General features: G+C 33.9%; 1 protein-coding gene across 1 annotated transcript; it reads left to right on the top strand.

Annotated features, from left to right (window-relative positions):
- Positions 1–361: 361 nt before the first annotated feature.
- On the top strand, positions 362–9,771 carry LOC131939005 (protein inscuteable homolog). Its single transcript, XM_059297252.1, has 14 exons — positions 362–424; positions 881–1,144; positions 1,621–1,775; positions 2,702–2,765; positions 2,994–3,117; positions 3,394–3,446; positions 3,730–3,838; positions 4,013–4,126; positions 4,344–4,469; positions 4,764–4,935; positions 6,107–6,282; positions 6,974–7,199; positions 7,767–7,843; positions 8,039–9,771. Exons 2-14 carry the CDS (start codon positions 1,047–1,049, stop codon positions 8,168–8,170), a joined length of 1,626 nt encoding a protein of 541 aa, XP_059153235.1. The 5' UTR covers positions 362–424; positions 881–1,046; the 3' UTR covers positions 8,171–9,771.
- The last annotated feature ends 7,200 nt before the right edge of the window (positions 9,772–16,971 follow it).

Raw genomic sequence — 16,971 nt, 5'->3', positions numbered from 1 at the left:
ATTGTGGCGTGAGAGAAATTTGATATTTGTATTTACCAAATTTACCCCCAAATAATTATAATCGATAAAAATTTAAACAATTATGTTTTCTGAAGAGAAATAGAAGAGCCCTTTTTGTTCTTGGTGCCAACGATGCTTGTTTAATTTATGTTTGAAATTTGGATATAATTTATCATGTTTCTTTTTTATTATCCAGTTTCTTATAAGTTTATTAGTAATATGAGTTCTTAATTTATCTTGGACGCTTTAGATCATATGTCTGAGGTGAAAATTAAATTAGATCTAAAAAATAAAAAGAAATTTTGGATTTCTAAGAAATCAACAAAGAATACGAACGGACATCTGCTGATCCTAGATCTAGATCTAGATCTAGATAACAAATATACGTTGCCCCATGTCTTAATTTTTCAACTAGATATTTGAGGTACTATGAATTAAAAGTAAAATGAGTCTTATCTTATTGCTTATCCACTATCCAGATCAAGTTGTCATTCCTGCTATTCACATCATCAATTATTTCAAAGTTCATTCTGATGATTGATTGTTTTTTGTGTGTTTAATCTGGCACTAGATCTAGAATCTAGATCTAGATCTCTAGAATCAAGTATAATGTAATTACTATATATATAACAATAGTTATATAGAGCTAGGGCATTTGTCATTTGGATAACCATGAATAATCACTTAGAACCTCTACATGATTTTTTCACATAGGCCTACATCTCCGCTCCTATTCTACCCTTTCACTATTTCTTCTCATACTTTACCCACACATTATTACACCGCTATACCATGCTGTCCCATACTCACATAGTTACATACAGTTTTAATTTGCTAATGCCTAATGAAGTTGTTTTCATTTAAATTATTTCTTTTACAGTTGACCGCTCTATTCCATCTTTGACTCGTGCTATGAAATAGTCAGAATACTGAAACCGGTCTATCATGGATTTTAATAATTGTCACTGATGAGAATTTTGTAGTGAACTCAATGAAGTGAAAAGACATTGTTATCTCAAAGGATTATTATCAAACCCCCTTCCAACATGAGTGGGCCATCACTTAAAGTACCTGATAACCTTCCATTGGGCAAAAGCAAGCCCACAAAGGTGGAAAGAAAAACTTCAAACCCAAAGCCATTAAGGTAAATAGTAACATAATTAATATAACACTGTCATAACTTCTTGGCTTTTTCTGCTGGAAGGATTCTCTTTCTTATTATTTATGACTGATATCTATACTGTAAGTGTACATCCTTTAGAGGCAGTTCATATTGTTTACTCATATTACTACTAGTGACGCTCATCATTCTTGTGTATCATTTACAGTGATACTATCATACTTATGGTACTTACCCACATTAATAGTGCTATTTCACTTAAATCAATGTTTTTTGCAATTATGTTTATTCTTTTGTATGTCACTATCTCTTGGCTGCCACAACTAGAAGAATTTAATTCTAGGGTACGGATAAAGATGAACTGTTTCATAATCCAGTGAACTGCAAAGCAAATGCATTAATTTTTAACAGGCATATTATTTTACATGAAGTAACAAATTTATTTTAAAAAGATCTATTTTGGTCAAAATGTTTAAGTTTTTATATTCTATGATTGACAGTGAAGAAGAGTTATCAGACTTCCCCTGTGTTAGTAATTGGCGATCAGAGTTGAGATGGGTGACAGAGCTTGAATGTATGAGTATCCTGCAAGGGAAACCACTGTGCCCAAACACAGCGCAAGATACAGCTGCATCTCAGGTTCAGATGTACAGAGGTAAATTTGGTTTTTTATTCTTTTTTACTTTCTCGTATATACGTAGTATAGAGAAAGTATTGTAATCGTGCAAAAAAAAAAGAATCAAGATTTTTACAAATCTCGACGTTTTTCACCTCACTGATACGGAAAAACATAATTTTGCAATCTTGTCCGTATGTGTGTCTGTGTGTGTGTAAACACGATAACTTGAGTACCGTTACAGCTAGGTTGATGAAATTTCATATATAAGTATTTTATCAAAATCGTAGATCCGTATCAACTTTTGAGCGATTTCCAATAACCGGAAGTGGTACTTTTTCTACTTTGAATTTTTCAAAAGCCTATAACTTGAGTACTATTTCAGATAGATAAATGAAATTTCACATGTAAGTAAAAGATCTAATTCTCTACCTTCTGTTAAATTTTGAGTAATTTCCGTTGACGGGAAGTACTAATTTACGCTATTTCCGATTTCTCAAAAACGCATCTAAATTTATAAAGTACTAATAATATTGCGCACCTTTATGAACATCTTTATTCGGCGTTCGCTTGGTGCGCAATGCTTTTTTCTATGAGATTCTATTCTATTTTAAAAAGTTTAAGTATTTAAAATGGATTAAAAATCATAACTAGATCTATATCCCGAGTTCCCATCCCCTGTTGTTTTATATAAGAATATTCGAGAAAGTTTAGGGGAGATCACTCCCGGTTTATTTCTCTTATAATTGGTGGTAAGTTTACTCTCTTTGAGTAACTTTTCAGGATCAATGAAAAATTCAGTTCATTATAAGCTACTCATTTTCTTTTTTTTTTTAAATTATATGTATGCCTAAATAATTTTTGTGTTTGGTTTCTTTTTAAAATACAGATTAGAATTCAAAGTAAAACATAATTTCTTACACTAAAATGTTACCTTTAAAAAGTATTCCCATTTCTCTCCTTAGATGCAATTGATAGAGTAAAATTTGAAGCAAACAAAATCACAGAAGGATTTAATACATTGTTCAAGTAAGTACTTTGTGTTCATATATGGAATTTTGTTCTATAACTTAGAAGTTTAAGATGTTTAGTTACATATTATTTAATTTTTAGGAATCGTATGTATTTTGTTAATTTACAAAGCATATTAATCTTAGTTTTTAAGTTAACATTAGATCTTTTTACCGTGTGTTATTTTTTAAAAATGAAGTTGTATTCATTTTTGTAACGTACACATTTTAAATATGTATCTTTTAGGTACTTTGACTCAAGTAAATGGGTTGCGCTGAACAACCAGACTATGGAGATGACTTGCAGCATTAGGAAACTGATCCAGCTCTGCAATGCTCATGTAACAGATGTGCCTGCATACATCCAGGAGGTAATATTTTGTTCTAGAACTTTAGGATTGCAATAGTTAAAAATTTGCAGGTAAAAAACTGTCTCTACTTTAAAACTAGCAATATTTGAAGTTTTCCAGAGAAAAAAAGAATTTTCTACTCATTTAGGATTGCAATAATTCCAAGAAAAAGATAATTTTTCTTTACTTTTTGATTTAGTTTAAATATCTATGAAGGTACAAAGTACTTAATTTAAATTTAGCTGACAATTAGACACTCCCCTCTTATTTACAAACATTTTACTCTTTTCTTTCCAGCAACAAGAGGTTGTAATGTGTGAATCTGCTAAATTAGTTCAACAAACCACAAGGTAAGACGCTTATATAATAAACCAAAAATAAAATATAGCATACTACTATCATAAAGTGGAAAACCATTTCTGTTACGCTTATTTGCATGTCTTAATTTTTATTTTATTTCAACATTTTGAAACACATTGTTAACAAACTGAAACAATTGTTCTCCTCTAAACTGTTGTACCATCTCAGATATATAAGAGTGTTTTTTTTTCCCAAGTTGGTATCTAGATTAACCTCAAATGAGCTACAAATTATATAGCAAATATTTCATCTCTGATTTTGTTTTTTTGACAGTGCTGCTGAGAAGAATGTGGTCCATCGAGTACCACTGGTCAACCAGCTGACATTTCTTGGTCAGTCTTTTAGCCGATTAGTGGACTGCACCCTTAGTTACTTGGTACAGGTAAGTCATTTAGTTTTAATTAAACTTCATTAATTATGTACAGAGTTCAGTTCTCATTCATTGGGCTATTTATCATGAGTATTATTTTTAATTTTTTTTACTATTTAACCTTGCTGTCTCTTAGCTTAGTGCAGTACAGTTTGTATATATTACAAAAAAATATTCTGTTTACAGAGAATAGTGGATATGCTAGAATCAACGACTGGTATGTCTTCACTTCATGTGGTCATTAACAACATCATTACACTGGGGCTTGAAGGAGAACATATGTGTTATATGTTAGCCAGGGTAGGAGAACATTTTATGTTACACTTTTAACCAGGACCTGTTAGTTATTGATTGTGCTAAAAGAAAGATAATGTTGCTATCTCTAATTTTAAAATTGACACTATAGATTCACAACAATGGCAACATTTTTAAAAATTACCCTATTTAAAACACAATGTGGTTAAAGCAAACACGAAAAAAATTCAAAAAAATATCATTTTGTTGCTAATATTTTCAGGAAGGTGGTGTTCGAGCATTGGTTGACGTATGCAGGAGAGAAAATGTGGCCTTTACCAGGTCGAAGGCCTTACGAGCCTTGGCCACAATTTGTTGCGCACCAGAATGCGTTGCTGAACTTGAGAAGGTATCTCGATTTATTTGTTGTAGTTTTTTTTGTAATTAAATAATTATCTTTTGATATAAACTCTAAATTTGGAAGTTGGTTCTCTAACTTTAGTTCTGATACTAACCTCAAACTAGGGCTAACATTGTTTGGAAAAAAATTCTCAATTTAGTATTTTCCTGCCAAAAATTTAAAAAAGCAGCTTTTTTTTTAAAGAGGAACCTGTAGAAATAATCTCATCCATTGTGTTTATGTATATATACCAATATTGTTTTAGAATTACATTACTTGAAGCTATATATATTTTTATCACAGGAGAGTGGTATTGACCTGCTGATGGATATACTGACTGATGAGAATGTCATAGAATCTGTTCAAGGGGAGGCAGCAGGGGTTGTAGCACAGATTACCTCCCCCGTGCTTGATCAGAACCAACACCTTTGTCGTTTTGCTGAGTCTTTGCAAGTTATACTCACAGCTTTGTTAGGTCAGTCTTGTTAATGGTTCAGTTAGCATGTATTACCTCCCCTGTGCTTGATATGAACCAACACCTTTGTCGTTTTGCTGAGTCTTTGCAAGTTATACTCACAGCTTTGTTAGGTTAGTCTTGTTAATGGTTCAGTTAGCATATATTACCTCCCCTGTGCTTGATATGAACCAACACCTTTGTCGTTTTGCTGAGTCTTTGCAAGTTATACTCACAGCTTTGTTAGGTCAGTCTTGTTAATGGTTCAGTTATCATGTATTAGGGAGGTGTGGTAGGGCATTTGACTGCTGGTCAGCAGATCTGTCATTAGGAATTCAGTCTGGACTTAAGATTGTGAGACGTTCCTGAGTCAACCCAGCTCTGGTGGGTACATGACTCACATTAGGGAAAGTAGTGGCAGTCGGGCATAGTGTTAACCACACCATCCCTTCATATGCCTAAGTCGAGAAACATGAACTCTATGTCATCTACTCTATAGATCATTGGGTATGAAAGGGGAACTTTACTTATCATGAATTAGGATAGTATAATTTAAATACTGTATTGATCTTTAATCCACTAATTCTTGTTTGCTGAACTTGAGCTTTTCAAATTTGAATATCTACTTGAAATTTTAAGTGAACTTTTCTAGAGAGCTCCAGGGGTCGGCGTGGTCGAGTTGGTAAAGCTCATGGTTGCTAAACCGAAAAGTCTCGAGTTCGAACCCCCGGGCAGATGAGGCTCGTTAGCTGGGGACAGCCACTCTTCTAGGAGAGACAACTCCAAAATTAAACAACTGCTGCCTTGTAGTTTGTTCTTGGTTGGACAAAGGCTATGGAAGCAAATCCATAAAGAAAAGCAGGCTGAAATCGGAGTCAATGGCCTCAATGGCGCATAAACAGTTGACATGTAACGCTTAATTGTGTTGGAGGCGTGGTCGAGTCGGCAAAAAGCTCATGGTTAATAAATTCGAACAGTCTCGAGTTCAAACGCACTGGCAGATAAATCTCGATCCCCTTCAACACTAATAATTAAGAACGAAGAAGAAGAAGAAGTAGAGAGCTTCAATGTCCTCTCTTGACCTAATTTGTATTGGATTTTTTTCGTATCAGATTTTTGTTTGCTAGAAAAGTAGACCTGTGTTTTATAATTATTCTGTGAATTTCCATGCCTGGCACTGTCTGTCCTTCAGGATTGTGTGAGAAGACGGAGGGGCATGAGACATTTCTGTTGTCTGCAGCTGCAGTGGCTAACATCACTTTCATCGACTCCACCGCATGTGGACTGCTGCAGGAGATGAGAGCACCACAGCTGCTGGTTAAGACGTGCATGTGCAGAAAAGCAAGATCACTTTTTGCAAAGGATCAGGTGATGAGACTTGACTTGTATTTTTTATCTTAAAAGCTATGTCCATTTTTTTATTTTGGTGTTAACAGGTTTTTTTTAGTTTTGTTTTTTTTTTTTTGTTTTTTTTTCTCTTTCCCTTTTTCATATATATATAGGCCTATATATATTTTTTTTTTGTGAGGAATTAGTCAGCATGTTATTAACTAGAGCTTACTTCTAAAATAATATTCAAATCACTGAATCTTTGTTTTTTAATAGTCATACATAAAAACCTACATAAAAATCTAATAGGTACTATGTCCCTTCTCCTATCTGTGTATTAAATTATGAAACGAGCTACATTTATCCATTCAAAGAGCTACAAACACTCAGGGGTTGTTTTTAGTTCCTGATTACAGGCTTGGAATATCCAGATGCTTTCTTTTTATATTTTAGTACTTATGTGTATTGTAATATTAGATTTTAATGTAGAATGTTTTCACATGAATATGTCCAGGTGGCCACAATTTTAGCCAACATGGCATCTATCATTTTAAATTTTAGAAATTATGCATATTGTAATATTAGATTTTAATTTAGAATGTTTTCACATGAATATCTCCAGGTGGCCACAATTTTAGCCAACATGGCATCTATCATTTTAAATTTTAGAAATTATGCATATTGTAATATTAGATTTTAATGTAGAATGTTTTCACATGAATATCTCCAGGTGGCAACAATTTTAGCCAACATGGCGTCTATCAATGGATGCCAGGAAAGCATCAGGTGCTGCGGTGGTCTAGATCTACTGGTCAGCTTCCTGCACCAGAAGCCATGTTTGCTGTCCAGTGCCGCGGAGAGGTCAGCCTGTGAGCGTGTCCAGCAGAAAGCAGCGATAGCACTCATGCGCTTGTGCCAGGATACTCGACACACGTACAAGGTCATACGACAAAAAGGTAATTTGGCGCATTAGTTACGCATAATTACTTTCCTTTAGTCCCACACTTAAGGGGCGGCGTGGCCTAGAGTTAAAGCCCTAGACTGCTATCTCGAGTCTGAAATCTCAGGCTTGAGTCTGTAGGACGTCCCTATTCCACCAAACTGATGGGTACCTGACTCACGTTATGGAAAGAGGGGCGGCGGGGCATAGTGCTGACCACACTATCCCCTTGTATGCCGAGGTCATTGAAATGATGGGCTCTATTTCATCTGCCCCATGTCTTGAGAACAAACAGGAAAAGATAATTATGAATCCTATTCTTAACAAACCTATAAGATGGAGAGGTTATAAGGTTCATTGATTTTGTTAATTTTTTACTTTTTTTGCCATATCATAACACTAAAAGGTAACTTGGTACCTTACTCACTTGCAATTATTTTCCTTTCACCCTTCTTGTACAAGTGCATCACGCTGCATGTAATAACAATAGGTAATTTGATAGATTACTGGTTGTATATTGTTGTTTATCTATTATCCAATGTAACCATCTTTGTAGTCTTAATTTTGTGACTGTTTTGTTTAGGTATCCCACGTTTCATTGAGCTTTGTAGAGATTCTCAGGCAAGAAATAACAGTGATGCTGTGTTAGTTGCATGTTTGGTAAGCTTTCTTTGTATAGGAATAACATTATTGTTTATTATTTATATAATTTTTTTTTACTTAAATTGATAGATAAAAATTAAATTTTAGCATTTCATAGTTTACATACAAAGAAAAAGTTTAAAAAAACTAGTTGGAATTATTACTTATTAGGTGTTTGTTACATTTAATTAATTTTAAATTTATTCTTGCCAGGCTGCTTTGCGCAAGGTGTGTGCTTTGTACGGTCGGGATGGCATTTCAAACCTGGACTATCAACAACTGGTCATGCCACAACTCATGGATTCTTTTCTCATGTGCTCCCACAGTGATGAGAACTTTGTTTAAATCAGTGCCAGGTCCTCAGGAAGATTTGATTACTTGACAGTGAGAACTCAACATTCTTCAACTGTCTGCTGGGAAACTTATCCAACACACACGCACAATTTTATCAACACTGGCAGGCTGGCACACACATTGGTTGGACTGGTGTGGATGTGTGATCCACTAACTACACTGGTGTGGATGTATGATCCACTAACTACACTGGTGTGGATGTATAATCCACTCACTACAGTGTTGTGGATGTATGATCCACTAACTAAAAAGCGCTTTGCTAAACTTTTTACTCAAAATTTGGGAAGTCTTTCTCGTAAAATGTGAATTTGTGTAGGTGGTACCTTTTGGTAGCTAAAACCGAATTATGTTTCTCTATTAAATTAATGCTGTAAGTCTACCATATTTTTATGTAATACAGAGAGAAGCTTTTCTAGTGTTTTCTTCACATACACATCGCTGTCAATCAGAATAGTTATTTTAAATATTTAAAATAGTTTTGTAACTTTTTCTTCTTAAAGAAAGTCTAACAATCATATTTTACACAGACTGTATAAGTATATATTTTATAACTGAGTCTATATTGTTATCCTTACAAATAGAAAATATTTTCACCAAAACTATATCTAATGTAAACTTCATGTAACAGAGCACTACCATTACCCAAGTTTTATAATCATAGTACCATGTATACCTTTGAAAAATACTCATAATCCTATTTAACACTTAATTTATTGAATAATTGCATTTATTTAATTCTGCCCATTTGTTTAAAAATGTGTTGCAATTATTGAAAAGAAACTTAACTGTTAAAAAAGAATTTTGCTTGCAAAAATGATTGTGTACAAAAGATTTTTTTTGTTTGGTAATTTCATTAAAGCCAAGTCTCTTGAATTTTTGTACATTTTTTGTTACATTGTAATTTTGACTTTTTAAATGTTTTTTTTTTTGTATGTAAAGGCTTACATACTCCTGGTGCTGATATCACAGTTATTGTTATCTTCTATAACTATATTAAATTAGGTAAAAACATTTTACTGTAAACATCTCTAGCTCCAAAGTGTTCTTTGCTTGGTCTAATGTTGTATCTCAACAGTGGATTTTTTTTTTACCCACTGAAAAGGTGAAATGTTACTTAGAATTTAACTTTTCGTCAATGTTATTTGTTTCATTAAAATAAATTAGGGTAGTTGTTTTTAAACTGTTAGAATAACACTGTTGCAGTGATGCGATTAGTTTCAAGAACATGTTGTTGATTTGTGATATATAAATGTCATTGTTCCTTAAATACTGCATTGTTTCATTCCTCTCTGGTCTTTGTGTTCATGTTTTAAATGAAAAATGTTGTCAGATCTGTTCTTTTTTTTTTATAACATTTATCAAAGGGTAATATGTTATAAAATTTTGAATTATATTTGCATTTTATCAATGTGTGCATATTTTTAAAAAATATTCTAGTCAAAATTTAAGTCAAACATTGAATCTTGATACAATTTTTTTTATTTAACTTATATACAAACTGTTGCTTAACTCTGTATGCAGTTTAACTAATTCATTGTTTCACAGTCAATTTTTTTTAAAAAGAGTTTTTGATAAGTTCAAGGAAAAATATACTCACATAATCTTTGTAACTTTTTGATACAGAATTATATTAGATAATTCAAATTTGTAACCCAGTTAACAACGAATAAATCTAATCATTTTGATAGTATTTTCCCATTAGATTAATGCATATTAGTCATTTTACAAATGAGGTATATTTTAAAGTTCTAGCTTGATATAAGCTTAACATTACTTTTAAAAGCGATACATTTATATAAATAAATTAAAAATCAATTTTTTATTTCATGTCTTTTAGAAGATTGAAAATTTTAATGATCTACTCAAATGTCTGTGCAATATGTTTCAGGTAACAGCAAAACAAAGCAGCAGCCAATACTGTGAACTTTTGGGTGTCTTTCATTGTTGACCTGTGACCTAAACTATTTTCATGCCAAAACAACTACTTAATCATAGATGTTGTATTGTACATTGGTTGTTTTATTTTCTTCTGCCAAGTACTTACTCTAGTTCAACCTAGCATTACATTTCCTTGTGTGATTTTTTTTTTCTCTCATCACATTTTGATTGTACAGATGTATATATGTGAAACTGTTTTTTCTTCAGCATTATCTTTGAACCAGTGAATCTTTTAGAGTGTTGTATTTTTTAAAATAGATCTCTTGTGTCTGGTGAGATTTTAAATAGACCAGAAGACACATTTAAAGATGAAAGCTTTGAGCCTAGAGTAATACTGCTGACTAGAATTTTATCTAATTGCTAAATTTGTTGTGTGTTGTTTTTTTTTTATCATGTTATTTCGTGAAAAAGGAAAGAAAAAAATGTTTTATTACAGTCACATTTTCACTTCTCTGGAATTCTGTGCTAAGCGTTAATTAATGTTTCATCTGTATTTTGTTGTTTTTTTTTTTGGGACCAAATGCTAATCGATGTGTATATTGAATATTGGTAATTTTTTCATTGTGAGTTGTTTTGTAAAATCACAACAATTAAAATCCGAACTATTTAAATTTTTTGTTTAATTTTTTGCAAATTTAAAATATCATTCCAGGGAAACTTAAAGGATTTATCATCACTTTTGTCAGTTATGCTGACAGATACAGATCTATTCGTTAGCGTGTTTTCACCATTTTGTCTTTTATGACATCCTACGCTTAAATTAATCCAATATAAACTGTGAATACATTTTATTTTTGGCTATTAAACGTTACTTAGTCAGGCCTTACCATGTGAAAGTTGTCATTAATAAAACTGTCTCACTTGATTTACACAAGTTTAAATGATTGAACAAAATTTTGATCTTTCTTTTAATGTTCTCTTAATTACTAAGCTTTAAGTGGTTGTAAAGTATGCTTTTAATCTTGTTTTTTTTTTTTATTAGACACATTTTGTAATTATAACTTTAAGGAAAATGAGTTCATGCACTAAGTTTTTGCACCTTTCCGTGTTAATTTTTTTTTTTTTTCTCATTTGATATTTTTTTAGAGATCAGGTAATAAGATTTAATTATTTTTTACTTATCCTGCTATTTTTGTAGATAATTTTAAAATTTTGTGTTAAGTTTTTACCAGTTACAAAAAAATAAAATAATTTATAATGAGATTTTCATAATGTGATTAAGTTACATTTCTGATTAGCTCAGTGTGTTCATACTTAATACATTTTTAAGCACTAAACATTGTCCAATTAGTGGTCGTCCACAAGCGTGCTCTGTGTTTCAAAACTTCTTGAATGTTGAACTCAGTCAAATCATTCCTTCACTTGTTTTACACACATTGTGTCAAATTTTTTTTTTTTTGTCATACATACACATTTTGTTATTAAAAATTAATTCCTTTGCACAAACTGCGATATAATTAATTTACTTTAATTACATTTCAGCTTTATTAGTTTTGTTATTTATTTATCTGTAAGCTCACTAAGCAATTAATCAAAAGCTTTAGTTGTTTGTTTGTTTTTTTTTGCAGCTAATTTTTACTGCATTCACTTGCACATTCACCTACTTTCTGCATGATAAAGATATTGACCTTTTGTGAAATTAATTTTAAAACAAAATCAAAACAAAAATCATTGTTAATAGATCACCCAATTGTTGAAATTTTTTTTCTATTTATTAAATTTGTTTCAGATGTGCGCCAATTCCATTTTTTTGACATTTTTTTTCTAAAATAATTGAAATTTCACAAGAAAAAAATTTGCTTTTATTGATCTAATTTTGATAAATTGTACTGAAAGTTCAACATAGAACTATTTTGTAAGCACATAGTGTATTACTTCAGGGTTGGTTTTTGTGTTTACTTTTTAAAATGTTGTCTGGTGTCATGTGATGTTTATTTTTAACAATATTCCTGTTGTTTTGTTTTACCCTTACCAAAAGGCGCTTATAAATGGCTCAGATTTTGGTAACAATTTTTTTTTAAATGTATAACAGATTTTTTTTAGCTTTGTTGAATATAATTTTTGACATATTTTTTCTTGTCATAATATCTGAATATCACAAGTTAAATAAAACTGTTAAATGTTTTACAAATACTGTTATTTTGGCGGGCATATTCAATGCAATTGATCTAGATCTAGCTGACAGAATAAAATAGTAGTTGTTTCACTTGTGTTTTTAAAAAAAAGTTTTACCTGCGTGTTGCTTGCTGTGTCTTGTAAACTCTTGAATAAAAGATGTAACGCAATCTAGTTTTAATGTGTTGTACATTCATAAAGTGTGTTTCATTTATATTGCTTGACATGTCTGTGGTATGTCGCTTTCTGAAGTTGTTCAGTGTCTTAAGCATGTTGTGTTTTTTTTTAATATGTTCTTTCATTTTTTGGACCATTTTTAAATGTAAAATTTTAGCTGGAATAGTTCTTCTCGTAAAGTGTAAGCCCAGTTTAAATTACTTTTCTCGATAGAAACCATTGTCCATTTAGCGGTCATCCATAATGATGATATAAACTTAGCTGTGAGGGTTTTTTTTTTTTACTTTTGTAGACATTTACTATGTGGGGTAGGGGCTGAGCATGGGCGAAGTCAGATACATTTAGCACTTCATAAAAAATTTCATTTTAATGTTCATTTTCATGAGGATTATGATCTTCCAGTAACTCACTTCAGGCTGGACTGATCTATGTTTTTGTGATTGGCATACAACCAGCTTCGATAGTGTTGTTTTAGATATCGATGACCTTTTATGTAAAACTTCATAAGAAAACTAGTTTATAAATGCAAGAACGATGTTAATTTGTTAATCCATTATACAAAGTCCTGGTTGTATACTGTAGTGACAAAACACATTTACGACATTAACATAAAGAAAGATGGCGCCTCCCTTCTGGACTAATTCTGTAGCATATTTTGAGAACTGAATAAAGGTGACTGTTACTATTCATTTCATGTGACCTTAAGTACGTCTTTTAATGTTATTTTTTTCTTGTTTGTATGATTTAATAAATTATTAAACCTGGACTTTGTTTTCGGTATATTTTATTTGCATATCTGAATAAACTGTTTTATACAGATGAAGACGGTGGGGGGGGACTGATACTAGCAGTGTAAAAGGCTAGCCTATTGTCCCACTAGGACATAAGCTACTGCAGCTAGCCTATTGTCCTACTAGGACATTACCTACTGCAGCTAGCCATTGTACTACTAGGACATTACCTACTGCAGCTAGCCTATTGTCCTACTAGTTCCTAAAGGTTGGCATTGTAAAGGTTGAGAGCTGTATTATAAAGGTTGGCAGCTGTAAAGGTTGAGAGCTGTATTATAAAGGTTGGCAGCTGTAAAGGTTGAGAGCTGTATTATAAAGGTTGGCAGCTGTAAAGGTTGAGAGCTGTATTATAAAGGTTGGCAGCTGTAAAGGTTGAGAGCTGTATTATAAAGGTTGGCAGCTGTAAAGGTTGAGAGCTGTATTATAAAGGTTGGCAGCTGTAAAGGTTGAGAGCTGTATTATAAAGGTTGGCAGCTGTAAAGGTTGAGAGCTGTATTATAAAGGTTGGCAGCTGTAAAGGTTGAGAGCTGTATTATAAAGGTTGGCAGCTGTAAAGGTTGAGAGCTGTATTATAAAGGTTGAGAGCTGTAAAGGTTGAGAGCTGTATTATAAAGGTTGGCAGCTGTAAAGGTTGAGAGCTGTATTATAAAGGTTGGCAGCTGTAAAGGTTGAGAGCTGTATTATAAAGGTTGGCAGCTGTAAAGGTTGAGAGCTGTATTATAAAGGTTGGCAGCTGTAAAGGTTGAGAGCTGTATTATAAAGGTTGAGAGCTGTAAAGGGTGAGAGCTGTATTATAAAGGTTGGCAGCTGTAAAGGTTGAGAGCTGTATTATAAAGGTTGGCAGCTGTAAAGGCTGAGAGCTGTATTATAAAGGTTGGCAGCTGTAAAGGTTGAGAGCTGTATTATAAAGGTTGGCAGCTGTAAAGGTTGAGAGCTGTATTATAAAGGTTGGCAGCTGTAAAGGTTGAGAGCTGTATTATAAAGGTTGGCAGCTGTAAAGGTTGAGAGCTGTATTATAAAGGTTGGCAGCTGTAAAGGTTGAGAGCTGTATTATAAAGGTTGGCAGCTGTAAAGGTTGAGAGCTGTATTATAAAGGTTGGCAGCTGTAAAGGTTGAGAGCTGTATTATAAAGGTTGGCAGCTGTAAAGGTTGAGAGCTGTATTATAAAGGTTGAGAGCTGTAAAGGTTGAGAGCTGTATTATAAAGGTTGGCAGCTGTAAAGGTTGAGAGCTGTATTATAAAGGTTGGCAGCTGTAAAGGTTGAGAGCTGTATTATAAAGGTTGGCAGCTGTAAAGGTTGAGAGCTGTATTATAAAGGTTGGCAGCTGTAAAGGTTGAGAGCTGTATTATAAAGGTTGGCAGCTGTAAAGGTTGAGAGCTGTATTATAAAGGTTGGCAGCTGTAAAGGTTGAGAGCTGTATTATAAAGGTTGGCAGCTGTAAAGGTTGAGAGCTGTATTATAAAGGTTGGCAGCTGTAAAGGTTGAGAGCTGTATTATAAAGGTTGAGAGCTGTAAAGGTTGAGAGCTGTATTATAAAGGTTGGCAGCTGTAAAGGTTGAGAGCTGTATTATAAAGGTTGGCAGCTGTAAAGGTTGAGAGCTGTATTATAAAGGTTGGCAGCTGTAAAGGTTGAGAGCTGTATTATAAAGGTTGGCAGCTGTAAAGGTTGAGAGCTGTATTATAAAGGTTGAGAGCTGTAAAGGGTGAGAGCTGTATTATAAAGGTTGGCAGCTGTAAAGGTTGAGAGCTGTATTATAAAGGTTGGCAGCTGTAAAGGCTGAGAGCTGTATTATAAAGGTTGGCAGCTGTAAAGGTTGAGAGCTGTATTATAAAGGTTGGCAGCTGTAAAGGTTGAGAGCTGTATTATAAAGGTTGGCAGCTGTAAAGGTTGAGAGCTGTATTATAAAGGTTGGCAGCTGTAAAGGTTGAGAGCTGTATTATAAAGGTTGGCAGCTGTAAAGGTTGAGAGCTGTATTATAAAGGTTGGAATTGTAAAGGTTGAGAGCTGTATTATAAAGGTTGAGAGCTGTAGAGGTTGAGAGCTGTATTATAAAGGTTGGCAGCTGTAAAGGTTGAGAGCTGTATTATAAAAGTTGAGAGCTGTAAAGGTTGAGAGCTGTATTATAAAGGTTGGCACACCATCACAAAATTACAGACCACCCCTCCCCCTTCAAACATCATTTGACACACAAATTGACTACACAGCTATTTTTATTAAAGTATAAAAATAAAAATCTTTTATTTATTTATTTACATGTATGACCCACAAAATTATTTATAAGAAAAATATAAATTCCATTTTTGTTTGAAAATATATATTTGAAAATATGTACAGTTTAATACGAGATCTTAAACTCAAGCATGAGCACCCATTCTATTGTGCACCTTCTACCAATAAATTAATATTAGGTGGGGCATGCCATGGTCTGATAGAAAAACTTAGCCAAATGCCAAAAGTGGGTGGGGCATGCCATGGTCTGATAGAAAAACTTAGCCAAATGCCAAAAGTGGGTGGGGCATGCCATGGTCTGATAGAAAAACTTAGCCAAATGCCAAAAGTGGGTGGGGCATGCCATGGTCTGATAGAAAAACTTAGCCAAATGCCAAAAGTGGGTGGGGCATGCCATGGTCTGATAGTAAAACTTAGCTTCATGTCAAATGTGTGGTCATGCCATGGTCTGATAGAAAAACTTAGCCAAATGCCAAAAGTGGGTGGGGCATGCCATGGTCTGATAGTAAAACTTAGCTTCATGTCAAATGTGTGGTCATGCCATGGTCTGATAGAAAAACTTAGGCTAATGCCAAAAGTGGGTGGGGCATGCCATGGTCTGATAGAAAAACTTAGCCTAATGCCAAAAGTGGGTGGGGCATGCCATGGTCTGATAGAAAAACTTAGCCTAATGCCAAAAGTGGGTGGGGCATGCCATGGTCTGATAGTAAAACTTAGCTTCATGTCAAATGTGTGGTCATGCCATGGTCTGATAGAAAAACTTAGGCTAATGCCAAAAGTGGGTGGGGCATGCCATGGTCTGATAGAAAAACTTAGCCTAATGCCAAAAGTGGGTGGGGCATGCCATGGTCTGATAGAAAAACTTAGCCTAATGCCAAAAGTGGGTGGGGCATGCCATGGTCTGATAGATAAACTTAGGCTAATGCCAAAAGTGGGTGGGGCATGCCATGGTCTGATAGAAAAACTTAGCCTAATGCCAAAAGTGGGTGGGGCATGCCATGGTCTGATAGAAAAACTTAGCCAAATGCCAAAAGTGGGTGGGGCATGCCATGGTCTGATAGAAAAACTTAGCCAAATGCCAAAAGTGGGTGGGGCATGCCATGGTCTGATAGAAAAACTTAGCCAAATGCCAAAAGTGGGTGGGGCATGCCATGGTCTGATAGAAAAACTTAGCCAAATGCCAAAAGTGGGTGGGGCATGCCATGGTCTGATAGTAAAACTTAGCTTCATGTCAAATGTGTGGTCATGCCATGGTCTGATAGAAAAACTTAGGCTAATGCCAAAAGTGGGTGGGGCATGCCATGGTCTGATAGAAAAACTTAGCCTAATGCCAAAAGTGGGTGGGGCATGCCATGGTCTGATAGAAAAACTTAGCCTAATGCCAAAAGTGGGTGGGGCATGCCATGGTCTGATAGATAAACTTAGGCTAATGCCAAAAGTGGGTGGGGCATGCCATGGTCTGATAGAAAAACTTAGCCTAATGCCAAAAGTGGGTGGGGCATGCCATGGTCTGATAGAAAAACTTAGGCTAATGCCAAAA

The sequence above is a fragment of the Physella acuta genome, unplaced genomic scaffold (assembly GCF_028476545.2).
Source record: "Physella acuta isolate Inbredline_101_S28 unplaced genomic scaffold, ASM2847654v3 ptg000262l, whole genome shotgun sequence".
Taxonomy (NCBI): Eukaryota; Metazoa; Mollusca; class Gastropoda; family Physidae; genus Physella; species Physella acuta.
This window is presented reverse-complemented; position numbering and strand designations above follow the sequence as displayed.

What these genes read in the sequence shown, in the direction of transcription:
- LOC131939005 (XM_059297252.1), top strand. Translation starts at nt 1,047, where the DNA reads ATGAGTGGGCCATCACTTAAAGTACCTGATAACCTTCCATTGGGCAAA. An exon ending in TATACTCACAGCTTTGTTAG is followed by an intron (nt 4,936 to 6,106) that starts GTCAGTCTTGTT and finishes TCTGTCCTTCAG; the next exon opens with GATTGTGTGAGAAGACGGAG. An exon ending in CACTTTTTGCAAAGGATCAG is followed by an intron (nt 6,283 to 6,973) that starts GTGATGAGACTT and finishes GAATATCTCCAG; the next exon opens with GTGGCAACAATTTTAGCCAA.